Source organism: Dermacentor andersoni, chromosome 1 (assembly GCF_023375885.2).
Source record: "Dermacentor andersoni chromosome 1, qqDerAnde1_hic_scaffold, whole genome shotgun sequence".
In the NCBI taxonomy this organism is placed as follows: domain Eukaryota; kingdom Metazoa; phylum Arthropoda; class Arachnida; order Ixodida; family Ixodidae; genus Dermacentor; species Dermacentor andersoni.
The window spans coordinates 90,677,161-90,700,794 of NC_092814.1; the positions used below are offsets into that span (position 1 = coordinate 90,677,161).

The 23,634-nt window shown below is 44.0% G+C and overlaps 1 protein-coding gene across 6 annotated transcripts in view; it reads right to left on the bottom strand.

The window, feature by feature from the left end:
- Positions 1–1,235: 1,235 nt before the first annotated feature.
- OXA1L (OXA1L mitochondrial inner membrane protein) overlaps positions 1,236–23,634 on the bottom strand; it is a 52,779-nt gene continuing 30,380 nt past the window's right edge. For 5 of the 6 annotated variants that reach the window (XM_055061761.2, XM_055061760.2, XM_050191684.3 and 2 more), the window contains exons 5-9: positions 23,281–23,366; positions 22,994–23,158; positions 9,168–9,272; positions 5,519–5,684; positions 1,236–1,502 (exon numbers count right to left, since the gene is read on the bottom strand). In XM_055061761.2, the coding sequence (XP_054917736.1) occupies positions 1,336–1,502; positions 5,519–5,684; positions 9,168–9,272; positions 22,994–23,158; positions 23,281–23,366 (689 nt within the window). In that variant the 3' untranslated portion in view covers positions 1,236–1,335. Of the gene's footprint in view, positions 1,503–1,731; positions 1,788–5,518; positions 5,685–9,167; positions 9,273–22,993; positions 23,159–23,280; positions 23,367–23,634 lie in introns of those variants that run through there. The other variant, XM_050191685.3, reaches the window with a different exon arrangement.

Consider the following 23,634-nt stretch of genomic DNA (forward strand, 5'->3'; position numbering starts at 1 on the left):
TACTTTCATCCTACTCCGGCCCTTACCGTGTCTTGCATCAAGTAACTGATGTCACGTACGAAATCGCCCCTCTTGAGCCAACCGTGGCTCCGCATCGCTCCTATGTGGTCCACGTCGCGCATCTTAAGTTGTATCACTCGCCCGCCTCCTAACCAGCACCGAGCCGGTGCTTCAGCCGCCAGGGGTCATGTGACACGCTGACGAAGATGTTTTGGGCTTCGTGCGCTGGCTACCATCTTGTCAGCTGATATAATTATTGTAAATATACTGTAAATACACATCTGACTGTTTTTAACCCCGTAACAATATATATATATTAAGTATGCTATGATTATAAGCATAATACAAACAAGTGGACTTCCATAGGTGTGAGCAAGGTCCTAACTGATTCATACTAGACTCATTAGTGACACCATACATGCTGTAAACATTCAAATTGAAATGGTAATCCACATGAATCTTCATCATAATGGACATTTTGTCACAAAAAGCAAAACTTGAAATTTCTGAATGCTAAAATTGTACATAGTGGCAATTTCTCTCGCTTTGCAAAAATGGAACAGTACTGTACAATCTTTGAATATTTTTTCAATCTAGACTGAACAAGGAAATACCTTTTTCTTTTTTAGTGGTCACCAATTTTTCGCAATTTTCATGCCCTACACAAAATTTAAGTGACATAAGAACATTCTGCATGCTGGCATCACTTTTGTAATTGTGAGCTTTGCCAAATTTGGAGGTTAAAATGCTTCCTCTAGCTTATCATAATATATTTCTTGCTCCCCCCAATGGCCCAGTGCTTTCCTGATAAGTAACCCTTGCAAGTTGTGGTTCAACTATCTCAATCACCGAACTGCACTTAAAGAGTGCAGAAACAAAAAAGACTGGTTCTGGTTTATACACAAGCACACATCCCACTTGTTATCGTGCAGTTAGGAATCGGACAGCAATACCTGATGTCAGGAGTAGGTGCTTCTGACACGATTGCTATGAAGCTTTAATTAAAATCTGGTCCCACATTCACAAGACTCGTCTTATGTAGCAGGGTCTCTCTGTGATCAGCCTGGCAACACTCAGTGCCAAAATGGTAATCATAGGATAAATAATGTGTTGGAAAACCAGAAACAGCACTTGAATAAGGAAAGTTTTGCTAATTCGGACTGCAGTACAAAGGTAATACAAAGGTACAAAGGCACAGCAAACAATGCACACAATGAAGACTAAATCACCAGATATTTCTTACATTTATATATTTAGTTTATTTACAAGCAGCTACTGCTGAATGGTTCGTTCCGACTAAAAGGGCACATTGGAATCCTGTTGTTCTTACTAAACCTAACCATTGATTTTCTGACTTGAACCAGCTCCTTTGGCAAAAGCTTGCTTGGTGGGATCGTATGCGTAAGTCTTCACCACTGGACCTATTCCAGCTTTCTTGAATCGTATCTCATCTGCCCTAGACCTTTCTTCAATCTCTCGAGCAATGCGAGTGTTTGTGAAGGCTGTAAGTGAAAAAGAAAAAGCAGCCAGATGTAATGTCAAACCGTGATTAACTTCGTTCTCTAAACTCTGACACAACCACAGTAAGTCAGCCTGTACCTACAGTGGTATTTCTTCTACCATCATAACAAAATGTATTTGATATTTACTAGTAATGCAACACTGATGACAAATTGTCAATGTTTACAATCACTAAGTGTTTGTGCTTATGAGCTTACTCAGGTCCATTAGGGCATAATCAGTCTGCCAGCTTTTCAGAGTGGGTTGAAGGGGCCCTGCAACAACTTCTGGAGATAGAAAATAAATTTGCCCAGTTGCTATATCACATTATTGTGAGAGCAATTATATGGACATTCTAAATGAATTTTTGCTATTACCATGATGTTAGATATCAAGAGCAAGTGTGTGAGGACAAGCCAAGAACAGTGACTTGAAGTGCGTCATCTTACCGCGCACCCAGTGTAGGAGGCCACATGATCAAGTGCTTGCTAGAAGGGAGCAAGCGCAGCTCCTTCTCTGGCCCGGCTGTGGCTGCGCATGTCTGTCCACACTGCTGAGTGCATAGTCTGCTCGTGTACTCTATCTCAATGGTGAGTGCAAAGATGAAGGTGAGCCAAGATGGCTGGTGGCTTCGTGCACACTGTCTTCCCGCATGCCTAGTGTTGGAAATCAGATTAAATTGCGTGATCTATGTTTCGAAAATGCAGCGAAGCAAGTGGCAGTTCCAAGCATTCACTCCATGCTGCCGATGCTCTTTTTCATGGCAGTGTTGTGAGAGCGAGTTACCATGGCTATCAAGTGCGATCTGTTCATGCATTCCTGTGTGCATGTGACACAATGCTTAATTTAATTAGTAAGCAAATGTTTACTGCAACTGATACAGATGGTAAATCTACAAACCTTCATGTAATTGTCTAATACCTTGCTATTGCTATCAATGCTTCTCCTTTCGGGCAAAATTGAAACATTTTGTCAGAGACAGCTTAGCCAGATGTCACACCCAAGTGGGGAGCAACAAACCGGCAGTTTCACCAAAAATGTAGTTTCTTGTTCCCTATGTCATTTTGAAGTACACTGTCCTTCATGCTACTGGTTGAAGTAAATCAGTGACAGTCAGTCATTGGCTGGAATCCTTCAGATGGCATAAATTTGTAGTGTAATGAAAAAGCCAAAACAAAAAGAAGAGCTTCAATGCTGTTAAGAAAACAAACAGATGATCATTGTGAGCAGTACGTATAAATCAAGCAATAGCTGGTTTAGCTGCACGATAAAAAATAATGCAGCAAAGGTACAGCATGATGACTTGCCAATGAGCAGGGCATTGCTCTTGACGGCAGTAGAGAAATGGCGTTAAGCGGGCTAGGAGCAATAAAGAAAAGAGTAAAGCCTTTAAAGTGGCAAAGGATAATTCCTGCCACTTTAGAATTGTTATACACTGATACAAAATATGTGCCTCAAAAAATTTAATGCAGCAGGTTTGTGAAGTCATGCTCTATTGTGCCCAGTACATCTTCAAGTTTTGTTGCAGGGCCACTTTATTTGTCAATGCCCGCAATTAATCACAAATACATCATGTCGTGTAGCAGTAAAGGACTTTTTTTTCAAAGCATGGACAACATAGCTTTAGTATTTCAACAGCAAGAACATTCAACAATCAATGAAAATGCAAGTGTGGCACAAAAATGATTAAGTAAGGAAAAATGTTAAAATTAAAATTTTTTTTTTTCTGTGCCACATCACATCTCTATAGACTTCTAAGTTAAAATTTGAAATTGGGCATACATTGTGATTGTGCCATCAGTTACTTCAATTTCTCTTTCAATACCAGAACAAAAAAGACATATTGAAATTTTGTACTGGGGTTTACATTGCTATAACATTCATCCACTCCCTTTACTTGCTCATTTAGTTCACCTTAACCACATCTTGCAGAGGTTTTATGAAAAAATGTTGCAGTTTCACCTGAAAGGTAAAGCAGTGATAATGATAACAAAGTACTATTATAAAACCACATGAAGGAAGGTTCTTAGTTTTATTGACCACATAAATTGCAGTAAACATTCGCTTACTAATCAAATTAACAATCTTGGTGTCAGCACACACGAACAAACCTGAACAGATATCACTCGATGACCGAGAACACTTTTTCGTACTGCCTCTCAGATCAACCCATCTTCGAAACTTGATATTACGCAACCTCTAATACTATGCAAAAAAAGTGAGGCGTGCAGACAGGACACAAGTGGACAACACGAACGCCGTGGAGAAGTGGACAACACGTTCGTGTTGTCCACTTCTCTTGTGTCCTGTCTGCACGCCTCACCTTTCTTGCACAATGAATCCTTACCAACTAGCTCAGCTTTCTGTCACTCTAACACTAGGCAAGCGAGAAGATGGTGCACATGAAGTGATCAGCTATCTCGGCTCACCAAGGCTGCAACCACTGCAGATTACCTCGAAGATAGAGGGTACGGGCCGAGTATGCACTCAGCAATGCGTAAAGCCATGCACAGCCACGGCCAGGCTAGACAAGGAGACATGCATTCACCTGCTCCCCTAGCACGCACCTGATCATCTTACCGTGCGTGGAAGGACGACACAAATCAAGCTGCCATCCTTCTCGACTCACCCTCACAGCAACGGCATAGAGTGTGCAAGGTGCAATAGGATCCTATCATGCTTGGACCTTATACAGAACTTCACACTGACACAGATAATTTAAGTCAGACATACTCACTATCGCTGCATATCTAACGCAGTGATCAAATTCTAGCTTGGAAAAAGCTGTTCTTGAAAAAAATTGGTGCACAAATGAAACAAAATACAGAAACAGTTAACATGGTGAAGGATGCATGCTGGAGCCATCGTAGATCAGAGAATGTACAAAAAGTATGCTCTATGATTTGGCACAGGATTTCGTGCAGCTCAAAGGACTGCCATTATACATAAAGCAACTAAGTGGAAGTGTTACAAAGTGTCATAATCAAGGAACATCTGCACAATAAGAAGCCCTGATTTCAATGTTTTTCTTATCGTGCTTAGACCCACTGCAATGAAATTTCACTTTGGCTAAAACTGGTAATAAATGAGCATTAAATATACTGCTGAAGCAATCTCACTGCAGCAGGACTCTCTAATTTTCTTATTAGCAGTTTTTAAATGGCACCTCAGCAGACGATGTATACACCTGGTGGTTAGCGGACATGATGCGAGTTTCAGCACGTGAATTCCCAGGTTTGCAGTGCACCGAGGGCACCCCTTATTACTAGAGATCTTGCTAAGGAGCCACATGTTCTAGTTCATGTGTCATTTCCTGTGAGCAGTATCGGCGTTTTTTTTTTTTTTCCACGGGATCAAGAGCGCCTACCTTTGCGAGCCTTTTGTAACGCATCTACTCCTACTTCAAACATAAAATTTTGCACGTAGGCTGCTCTATATCCGCCCTATTTGAAACTAGGCTTTCAGATAGCATGGATATATTTCACACTACCTGTGTTCCAGCAGCCTAAAATTTCATTGCAGTCGGCCTTTAATGCCTGAAAAATTGTAGCTGGAAGTAAAGCGCTAACATAAACATTAAAATTTTTGCAGTTTCAGTTCTACTACGTGCGCTTCTTGAATGCTGAAGTATAGCTCTACACAGCCAGCCACAGCTGTGAGTCATCTCAAATGGTCCAGTTTCTTTTCAATGCAGCCTGTCAAGACAGCAGGAAAAAGTGCTGCCCTCATGTTACTGTAAATATTCTTAGGTGGCAGCGTTAAATATAGTTCAGATATGGTGGTAGCTTGTATAACAACCAGAGTATAATATTTTCTGAACAATCTGTTATAAGTATTTCTAGTGTTGAACTTTGCTATGAACAAAGACAGCCAATGAATGTACAATTAGCACATATTTCTCAGAACCGCATCAGTTTCGAGCACTTTCAGAGATCATTAAGCACAAATAAATACAACAGAGCAATAACAAGTCCACACACTCTATTCAAAAAGAGGAAGGAAGCTCATGCTCACTCACATTCTTTGACACCTTCTACAAATCCTTTTTTCGAAAGGGTTAGTTCACTCTTCTTGTGTTTGACCAATGCTGGTATGTTTAAACGCTTCCGCACTGCTTCAATGCGAAGCACACCCACTTGACACAGGGTAAACACGTTGCTAGTGACCCAGTAGCACAGAAGAGCCTGCATTTATTATTAAGAATTGCACTGCAGTAACCAACCTCCTGTGAAGTCATACACAAGAGGAAGCAAAAGGCATTAAATTGATGAAACTACCAAAATGCCTAATGACTTTTTTTTTTTTGGAAACACAGCAGTATAGATTGCTAGTTCATTGATGGCACATTACTTGTGTTGGTGCAAACAAGAAGTTGTGACAACCACTCAGTAGCCATTTAATTAACAAATTCAGAAGTGAATACATACTTCTAGTTAATTGAAGGCACACTACACAGTTATGAAATTGAAGTCAGTCATTGCTCAAGGTATGTACACCAGGCCACAGAAAATTTCAGTTGCACGCTGTAAATTGTTACGTGCCCTCTAGGGAGTGTCCTACTGCAAGAATTTTTCAAATTGGTTCATTAATAGCCAAGATAGAAATATTTTAGTGCTGCCAACCTATGATTTCAGGAGGCGAGCACCACCGCCAGCATAGACACTCTCTCCACTTGCCCCTTCTAGCCTCAGCAAGCAAAATTCCTTCCCTGCATTCTCCCATACTGGAACTTGAGGATCGCGTGACTCACAGGCCCCACTTTCTGTTTTTCTTCCTCGCTTTTTAGCTGCGCAGCACACTTTCGCTGATGGTGCTGTGCGCAAGCTGTTGCAATCGTCTCATTTCACACAGCGCACAATTTTGCACACTGCGCACGAGGACACTTGACTAGCGGTATAAGACAGTGCTACACAAACACTTAGGCAGACACAAGCGGATCACAGAGCATGATAGTGCTCTGGAACATGGTAGAAAATGACATACTTTCATTGTCTACGTGCACGACTGAACAACATGGGAACAAGCAGACAAAATAAGAAGTACATCTCTCTTGCATCTCTCTTGCATCTCTCGTGTGAAGCAAAACAAAAACACACAGACATCCAGTTTGTGTGTTTCATTATTTCTCTAAACTTTAGTTCATCTGCTAAAGCAACAGATTACACAAATAAGAGATGTTGCCTTGAATAATTATTGAAATCACATGTCACTATGAGCAACGTCACAGCATAGACATGTACATAGGCACATATGCGCATATATGTCGCCAGTAATTTCAGCTCTTTCTGCAGTGTATGGCAACACAATACTTAGCAGACACGATCGTTAGCGTGTATTGTATGCACTACACTTGTCAGCTTAACATGGCCAGACCTGGTGAGGGGGGCCCTTTAAGGAATACTAAGACTACTACGAGTTCTAAGATACTAGTCCACAAAACCTGCTACAAACAATACTGGTATTCCACACAGTCTCGTCCAACCCATATGGGCAGGTGCCACACCCATATGTGCAGAGTCCAAGCCATTCTGACCTATTATGGAGGGCTAATGGCCGATTTGGAATAAAAACAGATTGGAATAGTTTTACATCATACCGGCCATGCAGCCATATTCTATAACGATAAAGTTCATTTTCCATTCATCTGGCCCTTCATCATTAGTTTGGACATAGCTCAAAGGCTGCCGCATCACTGTCGTTGCTAGGATCACACCTTCAGCAAGACACAACAAAAGTGGGAAATGAAATGGAATGTCTCAAAACAAATATGGGCCCTAGTTGTGTCAAACATATTTAAAACTTAAAGGGTTGAAGAAACGGTTCGGACAAATTTTGTAGACGCGTAAGGTACAGCTACAGTAAACCATTCGCACCACAATTTGTGTGAAGTGTCTCTATTATGAGAGCTACAGACAATTAAAAGTTACCCTCCGTCATAGACATGCTTTTTCTCCAACTCATTCGCTGAGTGATTGGGGCTAACCTCCTCCTTCACTGGCTCTGCATCATGATGGGACGTCGGGTCGCCGACTTCCGGTTGTCTTGGAGCCCATGCGCGAAGCCTCTCCAACCTGTCTGCCAGCCGCCTGGCAGGCAATGACAAGCAAGAGCTATCGAAGCAGCGTGCATTGTGAGCATTCTGTCGCAGCGCCGAGTATGTCCAGTATTACGGTAACCAAAGCTCACAGGGTGTTTTGACAGATGGGGAGAGGCGTAAACTAAAGCCCCTCCATACTACTATATTGCTGTGATGAAGGAGCTTTAGCATAGACGTATGTGAGCGGCCTGATCAGTCTGCACATGGTCCTGCAACCTGGTGGCACAGACCTTAACCAGCCAAACACAGAGCTAATACTGCTGTAGCCAACTGTAGAACATTTTAAACATTTAGAAAAACAATGTGTTCATGATTACGCTCCTGCCAAAAATTTACACCAGCAGCAATGTAGAATACACTTGGTTACTGCTATATTAGTTCTGTGTTTGGTTTGAGCTCTGTGCCACCAGTGTACCATGTGGGCTATTCACGTTTGCACCTCAGCTCATTCCGTAAAACATCCAGGAACAGTCCACTTACACTTTCGTTTACCTGAACACCGGACACGCGAAACACTATTCTGGTATATAGTAATCCTTCGGCATGAAGGGATGGCTGCAAATGTGTAGGTGCTGGTGCCAATCGGATACTGATAGCCAGCGCTGCAGCCACTCTGCTCACATGTTTCCCTTGCAGAAGGGCATGATGTCACAGCTTGACATACTGCCAGTCGCTACGTTTGCTGCCAACAACGTAACAAGGGCAAACCATGGTGCTTGCAAAAAGACAGATCAATACCAACACAGACTGCGCAGCTCATACCAATAGGGAGCACGTTGTAACATAAGCAGACGACACTTGCTGTGTGCCGGAAGTCTTGAGTGTAGTGATCAATTGCCCTTGTGCATTTTCTTTCAGCTACTTTCTTTTTTATAGAAACAAATTAACCAACATTCCAATTATTACGAACAACATTCGTTCACCATGTTGGAAAAGTTGTTCACCATGTTCACCAAGTTGGAAAAATTATTGATGACGTGCCCTAGACAGCTAATCGGATAGCTCGCCCTACTGCTGTCATATGGTCACCTTGCATCACCTGATCAGGGGAAGCTGAAAACAGGTGAGTGGCATGCCGCGATCGGAAGCGATGTACCTATTTAAAACCTTATAATAAATTAAACAAATTACGCAGAGCACACAGCCGCGTCAATTAATGATCAGAAGGACCTACCCTAGCGACTCAGTACGTTTGTACAAAACTATCAAAATCGTTTCAGGGTCCCTTTAAAAACAGACTGTAGGAATTTTATTAAATTTGTAAAAAATGAATTATGCTAGTTTATCCGTGTATTCAGCAATAAATAATGCATAAAAGTGCACATATTAAACAAATTTTGTCACCTTATTGTCACCTAATAATTATTTGCTTATTCTTTCTCGAAATAAATCACTATAAAATTAAGTTGGCGATTAGAAGGGGACACATTTAAGGGGAAAATGTCACCCCCAAAGGGTTAAGGAAGTAATAACAACATCAAGACATTCTCATTTACCATATTCAGCTAGATGGTTGCAAACACAGGAAAATACAGAATCAAGAGCAAAAATATAAAAATCATGAGCATACCGATGGAAAGTTCATGGTGATTGGGAAAATTACTACTGGCAGGCACCGGAAAACATATCGTGTCCACTGCAGATTGTCAGCTCGGACACCACTTTCTGCGCCAAGCTGAAAGACAATGGCACATAAAACCCTGCAATAGCAGTACACACACTATTTTCTTAGACACTTCAAGATATAGTTTGGAGGTACCGTCAGAGGAATTAAACTAGTTTTACGTTTTGACTAAGAGCAAAAAATCGCGAGTACAAAACAAAGTCAAAACTTACATGCAAAACTTCCTAATTGCACACGACACCAATATAGTTTTAAGAACTAGCCTAGACATTGAGTACCTCACCCTTGTGGCATTATAAGAATTTTGAATGGTGGCTAAGCAAAAGTGCATCTCAACAGGGAAATTGCCGAGACATACATGACTGCCCAATTTGCAAAAAAGTGCTTTTGGGCTAGCTGGTTTGATGTAGTGTCAGTTTCCAGAGTAACACTAGGACAACCAAATATACCAAATGGTGCTCTGTCTTGCCTTGTCCATTTGGTTGTCCCATTTTTTCCACTGGGGAAATGTGTTTGAGAACCTTCATTTATGTCGTCAAACCTTGCACTGAAATATTTACCCCAGCTTAAAGATCTTGTGGTATTAAAGCAGAAGTACGACTGACAGCAAACTACATAATCATTAAACAGGATAAACACCAGCCAAGGTTTTAAAATGCTTATGTCTTGGCCTTAACACAGGAGCCTAGGTTAAAATCAGGTTGAAACAAGACACACCATAAACGAGGCTTTCATGCTGGAGCTGAAACATCAAGTTTATAATTTTTAATCTTGGTTGGGGTCTGTCCCGTTCCGGCATGATTCTTAATGACCAGATGAGGTTCATTCACACTACCGACATCACACTGCATACAGACTGCTGCAATATTTCACCCACCTTGCTTGTGATGTCAAGCATACATATCACAAACCCAACTATCACACGAATTTACAGTCAGACCTCATTATAATGAAATGGCATATAACAAAATAATTAATATGTTGAAGTAAGTAAACTTCCCTTTGAAATCTTCATAGTATTCCATGTATTTGAAACCTCATTTTAGTGAAGTAAAATTGTTCAGCCAATGGATATAACGAACTAGATTTGTCTCTGGAACCGAAAAAATACCTCACCCTTGCATGCCGCACACATTTGGTGCAGAAGTTGAAAACTTTTGCACCCCGGCATTAAATGTGCAGTAACACTGGTCTTTCTTCAGGGACACTATTTCTCACCACTGTGTGTAGCTGGGCATAAGCAGTGGCTTATTATCAACATTGCACATCTCACAGTGGTGCTATTCAGGTTGGTACAACTGGTTGTGGCCCCCCAGATTGCACTGATGCGTTGTCATGTCACTGGCTTCATAATGCTATCGACAAGCCAATTGGAAAGCCGAAACGAAAGGCCATCTCATTGGAACAGAAAGCAGCTATCGTAAAGGCAGTCGCATCAGGTGTCAAGTCGTGTGTTGTGCAAGCTGGAGGTTTTTTCTGTCTTAATAAAATTTCATTGCAAAGGTGCCTGTGCAGCGGTTCTGTGGGATGTAAAGGTGCCTTCTTCTATGCTTGTTTAAAGTTGTGCAAGCCATGGCGAATATATTGCAGTAAAGGGCAACAATGGAAACAATGAAGCACTGGATATAACTCCTAGGATCTAACAAAGTAATTTTGGCTCCCTCTTCAACTTCGTTATAACAAGGTTTTACTATGTGTATGATATTTAAATGTTCGCAATAAGCGGACTTTCAGCAAGAGCTGAAAAATATTTTGGAAAGAAAGTCAGTAAGTCAATGTTTTTTTTTTCTTTTCTTTTTTTTTTTTAATGCTAACCTGGAAGCTAGATTTTCGGATTGACTAAACCAGACAGTTGTTCATCTATGAGGGCTCTGCTGTAGACCACTCATTGTGGAGGCGTTGTACTGCCTGTGGGCAGTTAATGTAATTCAGTGTCCTCAGCTAGACTATTTTAAGTCACATACATTACTTGTACAGTAAATCCAACTGTGCAATTTACTAATTACAAAAACTTCACTAACCCTTCACCAGACCCCAAAGAATATTTTGGTTATATGCTGGAAGTTGTTGTGTGTCCTCTATGGAGCATTCTGCTGCAAAAATTTTTCAAATCGGTTCATTAATAACTGAGATAGAAATATTTCAGTGCCGCAAACCCATGATTTCTGGAGGGGAGTGCCCCTGCCAAGAGAGACACCCTTTCCACTTGCCCCGTCTAGCCTCCGCAAGCGAAATTCCTTCCCTGCATTCTCCCATACCGGACCTCGAGGATAGTGTGCTGCATACGTCACGAGCCCCGCCTTCATTTTTTTTTTCTCCTCGCTTTTTTGCAGCATGGTGCACTTCCACTGACGGCGTCGCGCGCGAATTGTTGCGATTGTCTTGTTTTGTGCAGCACATGATTTTGCGCGCTGTGCGCGAGGACACCTGACTAGTGATATAAGTCAGTGCTACACGAATACTGAGACACAAGTGGATCACAGAGCATGATCCTGCACTGGAACACGGTAGAAAATGTCATAGTTTCAGTTTCTGTGCACGTGACTGCGCAACATGGGAACAAGCAGACAAAACAGAAGTACATCTCTCTTGCTACTGTGTGAAGCAAAACAAAAACATGCAGACATTCAGTTTGTTTGTTTTATTATTTCTCTAAGCTTTAATTCGTCTATTCAAGCAACATATTGCTACGGAACTGTATTACCAATGACGAAGAGGCGAGCAGTAAGAAGACGAGGACGACGATTGGAGGCTAGCGCGGGCTGTTGCCTCTTGGCCAAGTGTGGCGTATTACGTTGTAAATATACTTGTATATAGCTTTTCATCTGCGTCTTCTTACGTAACATATCTGGTGGAGGTGGACATTCCCTGTACCTCGTCACGGAGCTTCGCAGTGGACGGTACGTTGAGCCTAGCTTCATGGCTCCCGGCGATGACAACTCAACTCAGCCGCCTCCGACACGAGCTGCCACTTCGACGACCTACATCACTCTCCCTGCTCCTCGTGATCCTGGCGTATTCTCGGGCAAAGATGGGGAAGACGTCGAGGACTGGATCAGCCTGTACGAACACGTCAGCCGCAATAACCGGTGGGACCCTACTATCATGCTCGCCAATGTAGTCTTTTACCTCGGTGGCACACCTCGAGTTTGGTTTCGGACGCACGAAGAGGAGCTCACCAGTTGGGATTCGCTCAAGCAAAAGCTCCGAGACTTGTTCGGCAACCCCTACGGTCACAAACTTGCGGCGCAGAAGGCGCTTTCCGGCCATGTGCAGACGTCAACAGAGCCCAATGTCATGTACATTCAGGACGTCTTGGCTCTGTGCCGCAAAGTTGATGCACACATTGCCGATGACGCCTTCAACTTGCTCGTATTGAACAACGTCGCGACGGTGGATGCTGTTATAAAAGAGTGCCGCCGCCTGGAACTCGCTAAAAGCCGACGTATCGACCAGCAGTTTGCCCGTTTGCCCAACACCCCAGTGACATCTTCCTGTGCCGACGCTCCTCGTCCCAACAACACTGGTGATATTACCAAGATCGTCCGGCGTGACATTGAGGCCGCCTATCCGGCTGCCTTCGACTCCAGCCCCACCAACGCACCTGCAGTCACGGTTTTCCTGATCCAGGCAGTTGTCCACCAGGAGTTCGAAAACATGGGCCTTCACACCATCTGCTCGGCCCATCGCCCTGATACCCGTCCGCCTTCTTCGATTCCGCCCCATCCCGCATCTTCTTACCCACCACGTTTCCGCAACCCAGCTGAATGGCGCACTGCTGATGACAAGCCCATTTGTTTTCACTGCCGTCGCATCAGGCACATTTCTTGACACTGTCGAAGTCGCTGGACTTCCCCGACCCGGTCTGCTTATACTGCCTACTCTCGCCCCTCAGGTGGCCCTTCTCTTCCCTATGCCGCAAGCTCCTATAATGCCGCCACTGACTCTCCTGCGCCAAACCGCCCCTATTCTCGTTCACCTTCGCCCCAACGACGACAATCTCGCTCTCCCCAGCCCTGTCACTCCTTTTCGCCGACTCCCTTCGGACGCTGCTCCCAGCCGGAAAACTAGATGATGCAGCGCCTCGAGGTGACGCTGCATTGCTCCCTACGCCGCCAAATCCTCTACTGACGTTGCCCACTCATCTGAACCTTCTTGACGTGCAAGTCGACGGTGTTCCTGTATCTGCTCTTATAGACACTGGGGCGCATTTGTCGGTAATGAGCGCGGACTTTCGTACCCGCCTGAAAAAAATAATCACGCCCGCCATGACGCATGTTGTCCGTGTCGCCGATGGCAGAACAGCCCCCGTAATTGGTATGTGTGCCGCCTGTGTCTCCTTCGCCGATCGCTTCACAATTGTGCTATTCACAGTCATCGCCCACTGTCCCCACGACATCATCTTCGGCTTAGACTTCCTCTCCGCTCATTCTGCTCTCATTGATTGTTCCGCCAGTACTCTCCGCCTTGACCTGCCTGTTCTGGATCCCGCTGAACCACACCCCAGTCGCCTCAGTTCCGTCGACTTCGTTCGCTTGCCACCTACGGCACTGACTTACGTTGACCTAGTGTCATCCCCACCAGTGCCCGACGGTCACTATATCGCGGCTCCTATGCAAGACGTCCTCTTTACACACGGGATCACGGTACCTCATACCGTTTTATCTATTACGGCGAATTGCGTCTGCCTGCCAGTGGTCAATTTTGGCTTGACGACACAAGTGCTGCCACGCGGGATGTCTCTGGCCCAGCTTTGCTCATTTGAGGATCACTCAATAGCATCTATTGAGGTAGGCGACAATTCAGCCGATCCTCCTCTACCATCTCAGTTGACAACTTGTACCATCGCCGACTTACAGAAAATGATTGCGCCCGACATGCCGTCCCAGCACGCTCGTGAGCTCTACCGCGTTCTGTTTTCCTACAACAATATTTTTTACTTTAAAGATCGTCCTTTGGCCCAAACTACAACTGTTAAACATCGCATTAATACCGGCGATGCCCCCCCTATTCATCGCTGCCCGTATCGAGTGTCACCGGCTGAGCGTCAAGTTATTCACGCAGAAGTTCGCAAAATGCTTGCCAAGAACATCACAGAACCATCATGTAGTCCATGGGCGTCACTTGTTGTACTGATAAAAAAGAAGGATGGCTCATGGCACTTTTGCGTGCATTATCAGCACCTTAACAGGGTTACCAAAAAGGACGTGTATCCCCTACCTCGGATCGATGAAGCCCTTGACTGCCTCCATGGTGCTCGCTACTTCTCCTCTATTGACCTCCGCTCTGGCTACTGGCAGATTGCCGTGGACGATCTCGACCGCGAGAAGACTGCTTTTGTAACTCCGGACGGTCTTTATCAATTCAAAGTGATGCCGTTCGGTCTATGTAACGCTCCTGCCACTTTTGAACGCATGATGGACTCCCTTCTTCACGGTTTCAAATGGTCCATATGCCTGTGCTACTTGGACGACGTCATAGTATTCTCCCCAACGTTCGCTACACACCTCGAGCGCCTCTCGGCAGTCCTGGACGTTTTTCGGCGCGCCGGTCTGCAACTGAACGCATCGAAGTGCCAATTCGGCCGTCGCCAGATTACCGTGCTTGGGCATCTCGTTGACGCGAACGGAGTGCAACCGGACCCAGGCAAGATCCATGCTGTTACGCACTTCCCTGTTCCGAACTGTGTCAAGGATGTGCGCAGCTTCATCAACCTTTGTTCCTACTTCCGCCGTTTCGTGAAAAATTTCGCGGCCATAGCACGACCACTAACCGAGCTTTTGAAAAAGGACGCCCCTTTCCAGTGGGGCGATAACGAGGCCTCTGCATTCTCGCATCTAATCGACGTTCTCACAACGCCTCCCGTTATGGCCCATTTCGATCCTTCTGCGCCTACCGAAGTCCGTACTGATGCCAGCGGTCACGGAATTGGCGCAGTACTGGCACAACGCCAGCGCGGCAACGACCGTGTTATCGCTTATGCCAGCAGGCTCCTCTCACCCGCGGAGCGTAACTATTCCATCACTGAGCGTGAGTGTCTGGCCCTAGTTTGGGCGGTTGCGAAGTTCTGCCCATACTTATATGGCTGACCCTTTTCCGTTGTCACAGACCATCACGCGCTTTGCTGGTTATGCTCGCTGAAAGATCCTACAGGAAGACTTGGTCGCTGGGCATTATGCCTCCAAGAATATTCATATACTGTCACCTACAAATCTGGCCGACTACACAAGGACGCTGACTGCCTGTCTCGTTACCCGGTAGACGAGCCTGACGACGCCGACAGTAGTACCGCCAACGGCATTTTCTCTGTGTCTGCCTTCACTAACATCGCCGATGAGCAGTACCGAGACCTACCGCTGCGAGCACTCATCGAGCGTCTGCGCTCTACACCTACCGACGCGTCCGTTCGCCGCTATGTTCTCCAGGGCGGCATTCTGTACCGAAGGAACTTCCTCCCCAACGGATCTGATCTCCTTCTTGTCGTGCCAAAACATCTACGACAGACTGTGCTCGTTGAGATGCATGACGCACCTACTGCAGGACACCTTGCCGTAACCCGCACGTACGACCGCGTCCGCCGCCGCTTCTATTGGCCTGGTCTCGCTCGCTCCGTCCGACGCTATGTTGCTGCCTGTGATACCTGCCAGCGTCGGAAAACACCTCAGGTCCTACCTGCCGGTCATCTCCAGCCGATCACTGTCCCTGTGGAACCGTTCTTTCGTGTTGGATTAGACCTCCTCGGTCCCTTTCCCACGTCATCCTCTGGGAACAAATGGGTAGCCGTCGCAACTGATTACGCAACCCGATATGCTATCATGCGGGCTCTCCCTACCAGTTGTGCCACTGACATCGTGGACTTTCTCTTGCGTGACATTATCTTACTTCATGGCGCCCCGCGACAGCTGCTCACTGACCGTGGTCGTAACTTCCTCTCAAAAGTTATCGCCGACATTGTACGTTCCTGCTCCACTCAACACAAGCTGACTACCTCATACCATCCTCAAACCAATGGCCTGACAGAGCGGTTAAACCGTACTCTTACCGATATGCTGTCCAAGTACGTTTCCAAGGACCACCACGACTGGGACATTGCCCTTCCTTACGTCACATTTGCGTATAATTCTTCCCGGCACGACACCGCCGCATTTTCTCCCTTCCCTTTTATCTACTCTACGGTCACGAACCGACCTTGCCCCTTGACACGGCACTTCCTCCTGCTTCGATCTCAACAAGCGAGTATGCGCGCGACGCCATCGCCCTCGCCGACCATGCACGCCAGCTTGCCCGTGCTCGACTGACGGACTCGCAAACCACTCAGCAGCGTCAGTACAACGCCCGCCACCGTGACGTACAGTTTTCGCCTGGTGCGCTCGTGCTCTTGTGGTCGCCCTCTCGTCACGTCGGACTTTCACAAAAGCTCCTTTCACGATACACAGGGCCCTACCGCGTGCTGCGCCAGGTGACGCCTGTGACGAATGAAATTGCTCCTGTGAGCTCAACCTCGTCATCTACTCTGGCATCTAGTGATGTCGTGCACGTCAGTAGGCTCAAGGCCTACTACACTGCTTCCGAGTCCGGCCTTTAGTCGCTCCGGGACGGTGCTTTTGCCGCCGGGGGTAGTGCTATGGAATAGTATTACCAATGACGAAGAGGCGAGCAGTAAGAAGACGACGACGATTGGAGGCTAGCGTGGGCTGTTGCCTCTTAACCAAGTGCGGCGTATTACGTTGTAAATATACTTGTATATAGCTTTTCATCTGCGTCTTCTTACGTAACAATATTATTACGATATCATCGAGCGATGCTTAACAGACGAGCCGCCGCGAGAACGACAAAGTGGGTCTATGCCCTTGGCGCGAGCATCCGTCTGGCTCTCTGGCTCCAGTGTAGATAGCCTGAAAATAGCCTCTTTCGTCTGTGTCTTTCCACACGTAACAATATTACACAAATAACAGATGTTGCCTTGAATAATTCTCGAAGTCACATGCCACCACGAGCGACGTCACAGTTCAAACACGTGTACGTAGGTGCACTAGCATGTGTACGTCATCCTCTGCCTTGGAGCATGACGACCGCGAGAAGACAAAACGGCGTTCAGTTTGAAATTTCAGATCTTTCCGCGGCGCGCAGCAATGTAATACTTCGCAGACACAATCGTTATCGCGCAATGCGCTTGTCAGCTCAAAATGGCCAGACCCAATGAAGGGCCCTTTAATAGAGCATGTGTTACTACAGCAGAACAGAACATGCTCAAGGAATGTTCATGCAATAGGGACCTTTGGATTTGTCAGTTAAGGTGGACTGCAACGAAATATTGGGCCACATAAAAAGCCTAGTTTCATATAAGGTATATCAAGAGTAACCCCCTTGCAAAATATAATGTTTTAAATGTGAGTGGACGTGTCACAAAAGGCTTGCAAAAGTAGACGGTTTTGATATAGAAACTGAACCGCCATTACTGCTTGCCAGAAGTGACGTACGACTCGGAATGCATGGCTTTTCGGCATGACTTCAGAGATTAGGCGCTGCCCCTGGTTGCCCGCGGCATGATGAAAAATCTCAGAGGTGTCCTGGGACTTGTGTAATATTTGCTAACCAACAAGTGCATTCATTGTCTGCTTAGGGGCTATTTAAAGGCTGCTAATTAGAAAATTAGTTACCATCTCATGTGGTTTCATCCCAGTGTGTGAGGAAAGCATTTGGGAAAAATAAAGTGTTAAAGACCAAAATGTTTTGGAGCACATTTCGGGAACATAGATTCTGAAAGTAATGACAGTCTGAGGAGATTCCTAGTAATAATATATGGGGTTTTACGTGCCAAAACCACTTTCTGATTATGAGGCACGCCGTAGTGGGGGACTCCGGAAATTTTGACCACCTGGGGTTCTTTAACGTGCACCTAAATCTAAGTACACGGGTGTTTTCGCATTTCGCCCCCATCGAAATGCGGCCGCCGTGGCCGGGATTCGATCCCGCGACCTCGTGCTCAGCAGCCTAACACCATAGCCACTGAGCAACCACGGCGGGTGAGGAGATTCCTAGTAAACCATCATGTGTTAAACAGCATGTTAAAACTGCATCTCTTGAGCACAGGCTGGCTGAAATTCTGCAACTACAATTACAAGACTAATTTATTATCAGATCGTTATAATAATAATAAAATTCAAATTTTGATGATGAAAGTAATGTCTGCCACTTCAAACAATCATGCTCAAGAGGCCAGACTGCATCATGTTAAATAGGCAATTTGTCAAGATTGCTTGAATAAGGAAGGAAAAAATGGGAAAAGTAAGAAAAAGGCAGGCAGCATAGGTGGTCATGGTTGATGCACTTATGGCCTGTGGCAACATCAAGATTATTGATACCATGCCAAATCAGGCTTTTATTTTTCCTTCTGTAAAGCTCAGTTCACCTAAAGTAAAGTAATGGCAATGGCTACATTTGTAGGACTCATCACTTTTCTTTTTGCAGTTGTTGATAAAGGACCTGGCTTGGAATGTGCTGTGTCTGTAAAACATGCATCACACTGTGAACTGAAAACATTCGGCAATCAAGGAACACAGCACAGACTTCAGCTAAAGCGCCATTAGCAGAATGTCTGAAATATGATAACATGGTGCACATAACTATGTGAACTAATTATCATGCGGCTGAATCATTTTTTGGACATGTCTGTGTCCCATTCTAACTGGTGGGTGAATCCATGAAGAGCTGAGGAGGACACTGCATATACAAAAAAAGTGTCTTTCTACAAGGCAGGTGTGGGGGGCTAGCACATTCCCTCAAGCTGAGTCTATAGTTCACTTGTTTATTGTATCCAAGACATGATACATACAAATTCTGCCAGTCATGTTGTTTTTGCTCATCGTAATGGAGGGTAATAATGAATGATGAGGTTTTAAATTACACGGCTGTAGTGGCATTATGAGCTATGCCATAGAAGAGAACACCAGATTAAGCTTCTTTAGCCGGCATGCTCCTGAATCTCGGTACATGGGCATTTCTGCATCCTGCACCCATCAAAAAGCATCTGCTGTGCCAGGAATCAAACCAACAACCTTATGCTCAGGGTGCAGAACCAAACCCGAACCAAAAATTGCACCCAAACTGGAATTCTAACAGGAACTGAACCTGAGCCCGAATCAATATTCTTAGAATGTGCCTGAACCCGAACCAAACCTGAATAGAAAAAAACAAAAGAAAAACAATAACAGCTACCGGTTCAGCATGAAATGATTCAAGCATATAGTGTGTAAATGGGTGCTCAATACATAAGCAATTCTTCGAAATACTTTTCAGTCAGCGTACCTCATGAAAACATCATTGCGACTTACAAGTTGCCTTACGCGCCAGAATGGGGATGGACGTGATTAGGTATGTGCTGGTAACTATACAGCCACCTTGACAGAGATGCTTGCACTTCTGAACTCGGTCATGCCAGTTGTGTTTGCCAGCCAAAACATTACTTCAGGGGCACTACAGAATCACTGTTTCTGTTAAAGCTCCCATTTCGGCCATAGGCCAGCATGCTACTATTACTAGATAAACTGTAAAATGCACAAGCCAGGACACACGGAGAACAAAAAAGGCGGTTTCCTCAAGAAGGGAGAATACTAAAACCAACTAGTTCATCAGCATGGCTTCTTGTAACAACAACAATGCGGTCGCTGATGAATGCCATCACCTTCTCAATCTGCACTAACAACGGTGGTAAATAGAATGGAAAATGTGCTTTTTTTTTCATTTCATGGTTTAGTGCATGTCTAGCACTTCCAAGCAGCATCCAATGTTCTTCAATTTCCACAAATCAATCCGGAGGCACAATGAGCGTGATTTGGACAATTATGGCAGCATAGTCAGCGCAAGACACTATGCCATGTGCATATGCTCAAGGAATATTGTCCAGTTGTTTAACACAAACTGTCCCCGTTCGTCTTTCAGCAGCATCAATGTCTTCACCTGTCTTTATTCAAAAAAAGAAAAAGCCCAGAAACTTCACAAAATGTCATTTGCCGATTTCTTTCTTTTCTACAGACTAAGGGTTCTGAGTGGCAACTTATGTTATACGATGTGAATACAGGCTGTGTCATGCACTAAAGTTCGCTTACTACCAGTTCAGTAATAATTACTTGAAGCAAAAGAAAAATTAACTGATTATGCAGCTGTCAAGGCGTGGAACCTAAGCCCACCTCATGCAGACAATGACATTCTCATTAATTAACTCAATCTTTGATATATACACAAAAATTTATCTGTATATCTGTATTTGTGCAATGCATTTGTAAACTGCACATTGTTGAGAAAAACATGTTACTCTTTCTTATCAAGGTGCAGTGCCTCTGCTACTTTCCGATAGCTCATTTTCGATAATGCTAGTGCCAGAATCACAGTGATGGTGGCAATACAAAAGCTTTATCCAAGCAGTGCGCTTAATTCTTCGCACAAGTGTACAGAGGAAGAAGACTCGCATTGTCAACATTTCGATGCTCGGATCTATGCATCATCCTGCAGGTAATTTGAGCTGTGCACTTGATGGTCATGTTGCATGCTTCACTATATGGTGATCTTTACAGTTGATTTGTAGACATTACGATGCATAGAAAATAAGGTGCCATGTATGCTTGAGAATATATGTAGTTCATGTCATTTTACTTCAAGATTGTGGGTTGTAATCCCTGTGTGTGTGCTATACAAGGATATTAGCCTTAATAATACCTTTTATTCATGTTTATATTTACGACAAGGCTTTTTCTCTATTTCTTCTTCTTTTTTTCATGTGTGCAATCTTATGTTGCTAAATTGCAATGTTCCATTTACAGGGGAAAACAATAACCTCACAAAAATTCGGCTGTGACCATGAGAATTTGTGTTTACAAATCCTGGTATAGCACCTGGTATAGCAGGACTGAAATTGTGCAGATGATCGAGCTCCTGAACAAACACAAGAATGAGGTCACTTATGCACAATAGCTACCGACCGTTGAGAAAGCACGTCTCGTCTTAGGCAGGCTATGAATTCGCTGTTTTGATTTAGACAAATAAATACTTGACCAATCTTGTCATGCTTGGATTACTTCAAAACAATGCACAGCACTCTAGTATTGGCCTTTGCTCTTTCAACAAGCACTACACAGTCTATTACACCCATTTGGGATGTCCTGTCCCTCTATTTTTATTTTCGATGTACTTGTGCACCAGATGCAATCGTACTGTATCATGGTATATATGTATCAAATAATGTAAACAAGCCCTTTCTTGCGAAAGAGCTTCTGCAAAATTTTTCGCGAGGCCTGGCGGAAACATTCTGTATTGAAAATTGGATTGGAAATATTCAAAATTCTATTCAATATTGGAGGCTTGGTTTTCTTCGAACATTTGATTAGAAAATTTTCCTATTTGAATGCCCCTATAAATTTCTACCTTTTTTCCCGTACTCAGTATGTATGACAGTAAAAGGAAACTACTAAAGCAAAAGTAAAGGAAAAGTACTACAGCTAGAAAAAGAGAGGACATCTGATGCATTGCACCGCGTGCTACACACTCTTGCAACGCCACTGCCTAAGATTACAATCTGTATGTGTATGGCTGCTGTAGCTGTACAACTTTAAACTTGATTGGTATTTGTGTAAAAACACAAATATCATATCAGGCACGATTTCTGTCTCCCATGTGCTAGGGAGCCCATTTCTTCCTACTTCTGACAAAGCCGACGCATGCGCCATGCAGACAAGTCGACAGCACTATGCGGCATTTCACCATAGGGCAGGATAAAGATTACTATGCTAAAACGGTTTGTGAACTGTTACCAACCAGAATAAAATTGGAGTGCACTGAACCCGAACCAAATGGGTATATTTTTTTTTCATTTCGACACCCTGCTTATGCACAGGCGAATTCTGCAGCCACTGAGTTACCACAGCTATTGGTAACTGATGTTTGTATAAGTGAAGCTAATTACAAGTGGACTAAACTGTATTAATACATTAACTGGTATACAATCAATAAATTAGTTAGCAGTCAGTGCTATGTTTGTATGTCCTCTTATGCTTGTCTTGCACACTGTGCCTACAATGAAATCTCTGTTGACTGTTTCTGCCAGTCATGAACTTCTTTCTCATGGTCTAAAAATCACTCACTACTGACCTGTTCCTCAATGTGCTAACAGAGGTTCATTAATGAATGAGGCAGATTAAATGTGTACTATTGCAATGGGAGATTTATTACATGCAGAGTCACTCTAAAACCTCATAGCATCAGCCATCAAGGTTGTTTTGATACTAAACCAGAGGTTCATTTATGACACTATCAATAAATTTCACAAATGTAAAAGTCAATAGATTAACCTGCATTGATTAAGTTAATACACACCAAAGCATTTGGACAACTCAAATTATTGATAACAGCTTAACTAAAAGTCCCACAGAAAAGCACTGCCATGTGTTGTGACAACCCAGTTCCTGTTTACTATGGTTTAGCCTGGCCTTGATTGATTTACGACTATTGCATACATTTCCTGCAGGCAGAATAACTGCTCTGCTGTTAGTACAACCTTTGCTATAAGAGCCAAATGCCAGTCTGGAAATGAGAACACTGCAACAAAGGGAAGAGTAATAAGTGCCTGGATCAAAATTTTCAAGTGATGCCACATAAATATAAATTTCTACTGAGGAGCACTTGGCATTAGAACGTCAGTGTATTGAAAACATGTTTTTTCCCATGCCTGTAACATGCTCCAAAAGTTTTTTGCTTTCCTAGTGAAATAACCAGCTCACCTCAAGCGTGCAGAAAAGTGAAACACTGGTGATCAATGGCAAGATGTAGAAAGGATCTGGCACAGTCAGATCAGTAAACCACAACATGCCACCAGTTTTGAAGCTTTCTATAGGCAAGTTGGCCATTCCACGCAAGGCAAAGAAGAAGCTGATGAACACTGGAGCCTGCAACAAAAGTTCACAGAAAAGTGAATTATGGGTTTCTTGATTAAGGGAAGCAATTGCATGCATTGATAATATGTTTGAAAAACATATAAAATGCCAGGTAATGAAGTGGTAACACATACCTGAGCCAATGGTATGATCATGCTCTTCAAGGGGTTTACATTTTTTTCTTTCATGAAAATCATCAGTTCATTTGCAATACGGGCAGCTAAAAGAAAGAAAAATCATCCATCACAAACATCAACTTGAAAAACAAGTCACAATGGTAAAAAAGGAGACAGAGAGAGAAACAAGTCATTCCCTGAACTCTGAATTCATAGTTATTGCTATAGCTGCAGGCTCTCTTACATAATGGTGCTATCTTCTCAAAAGCAACCTTGCAATGCACACAGTGTTGGCTTCATCTACTATAAAACTGTCTGCTATGGCCTCTGAAGTATATGCACAGATGACTCCACTCCTTTAGCCTGCATGGT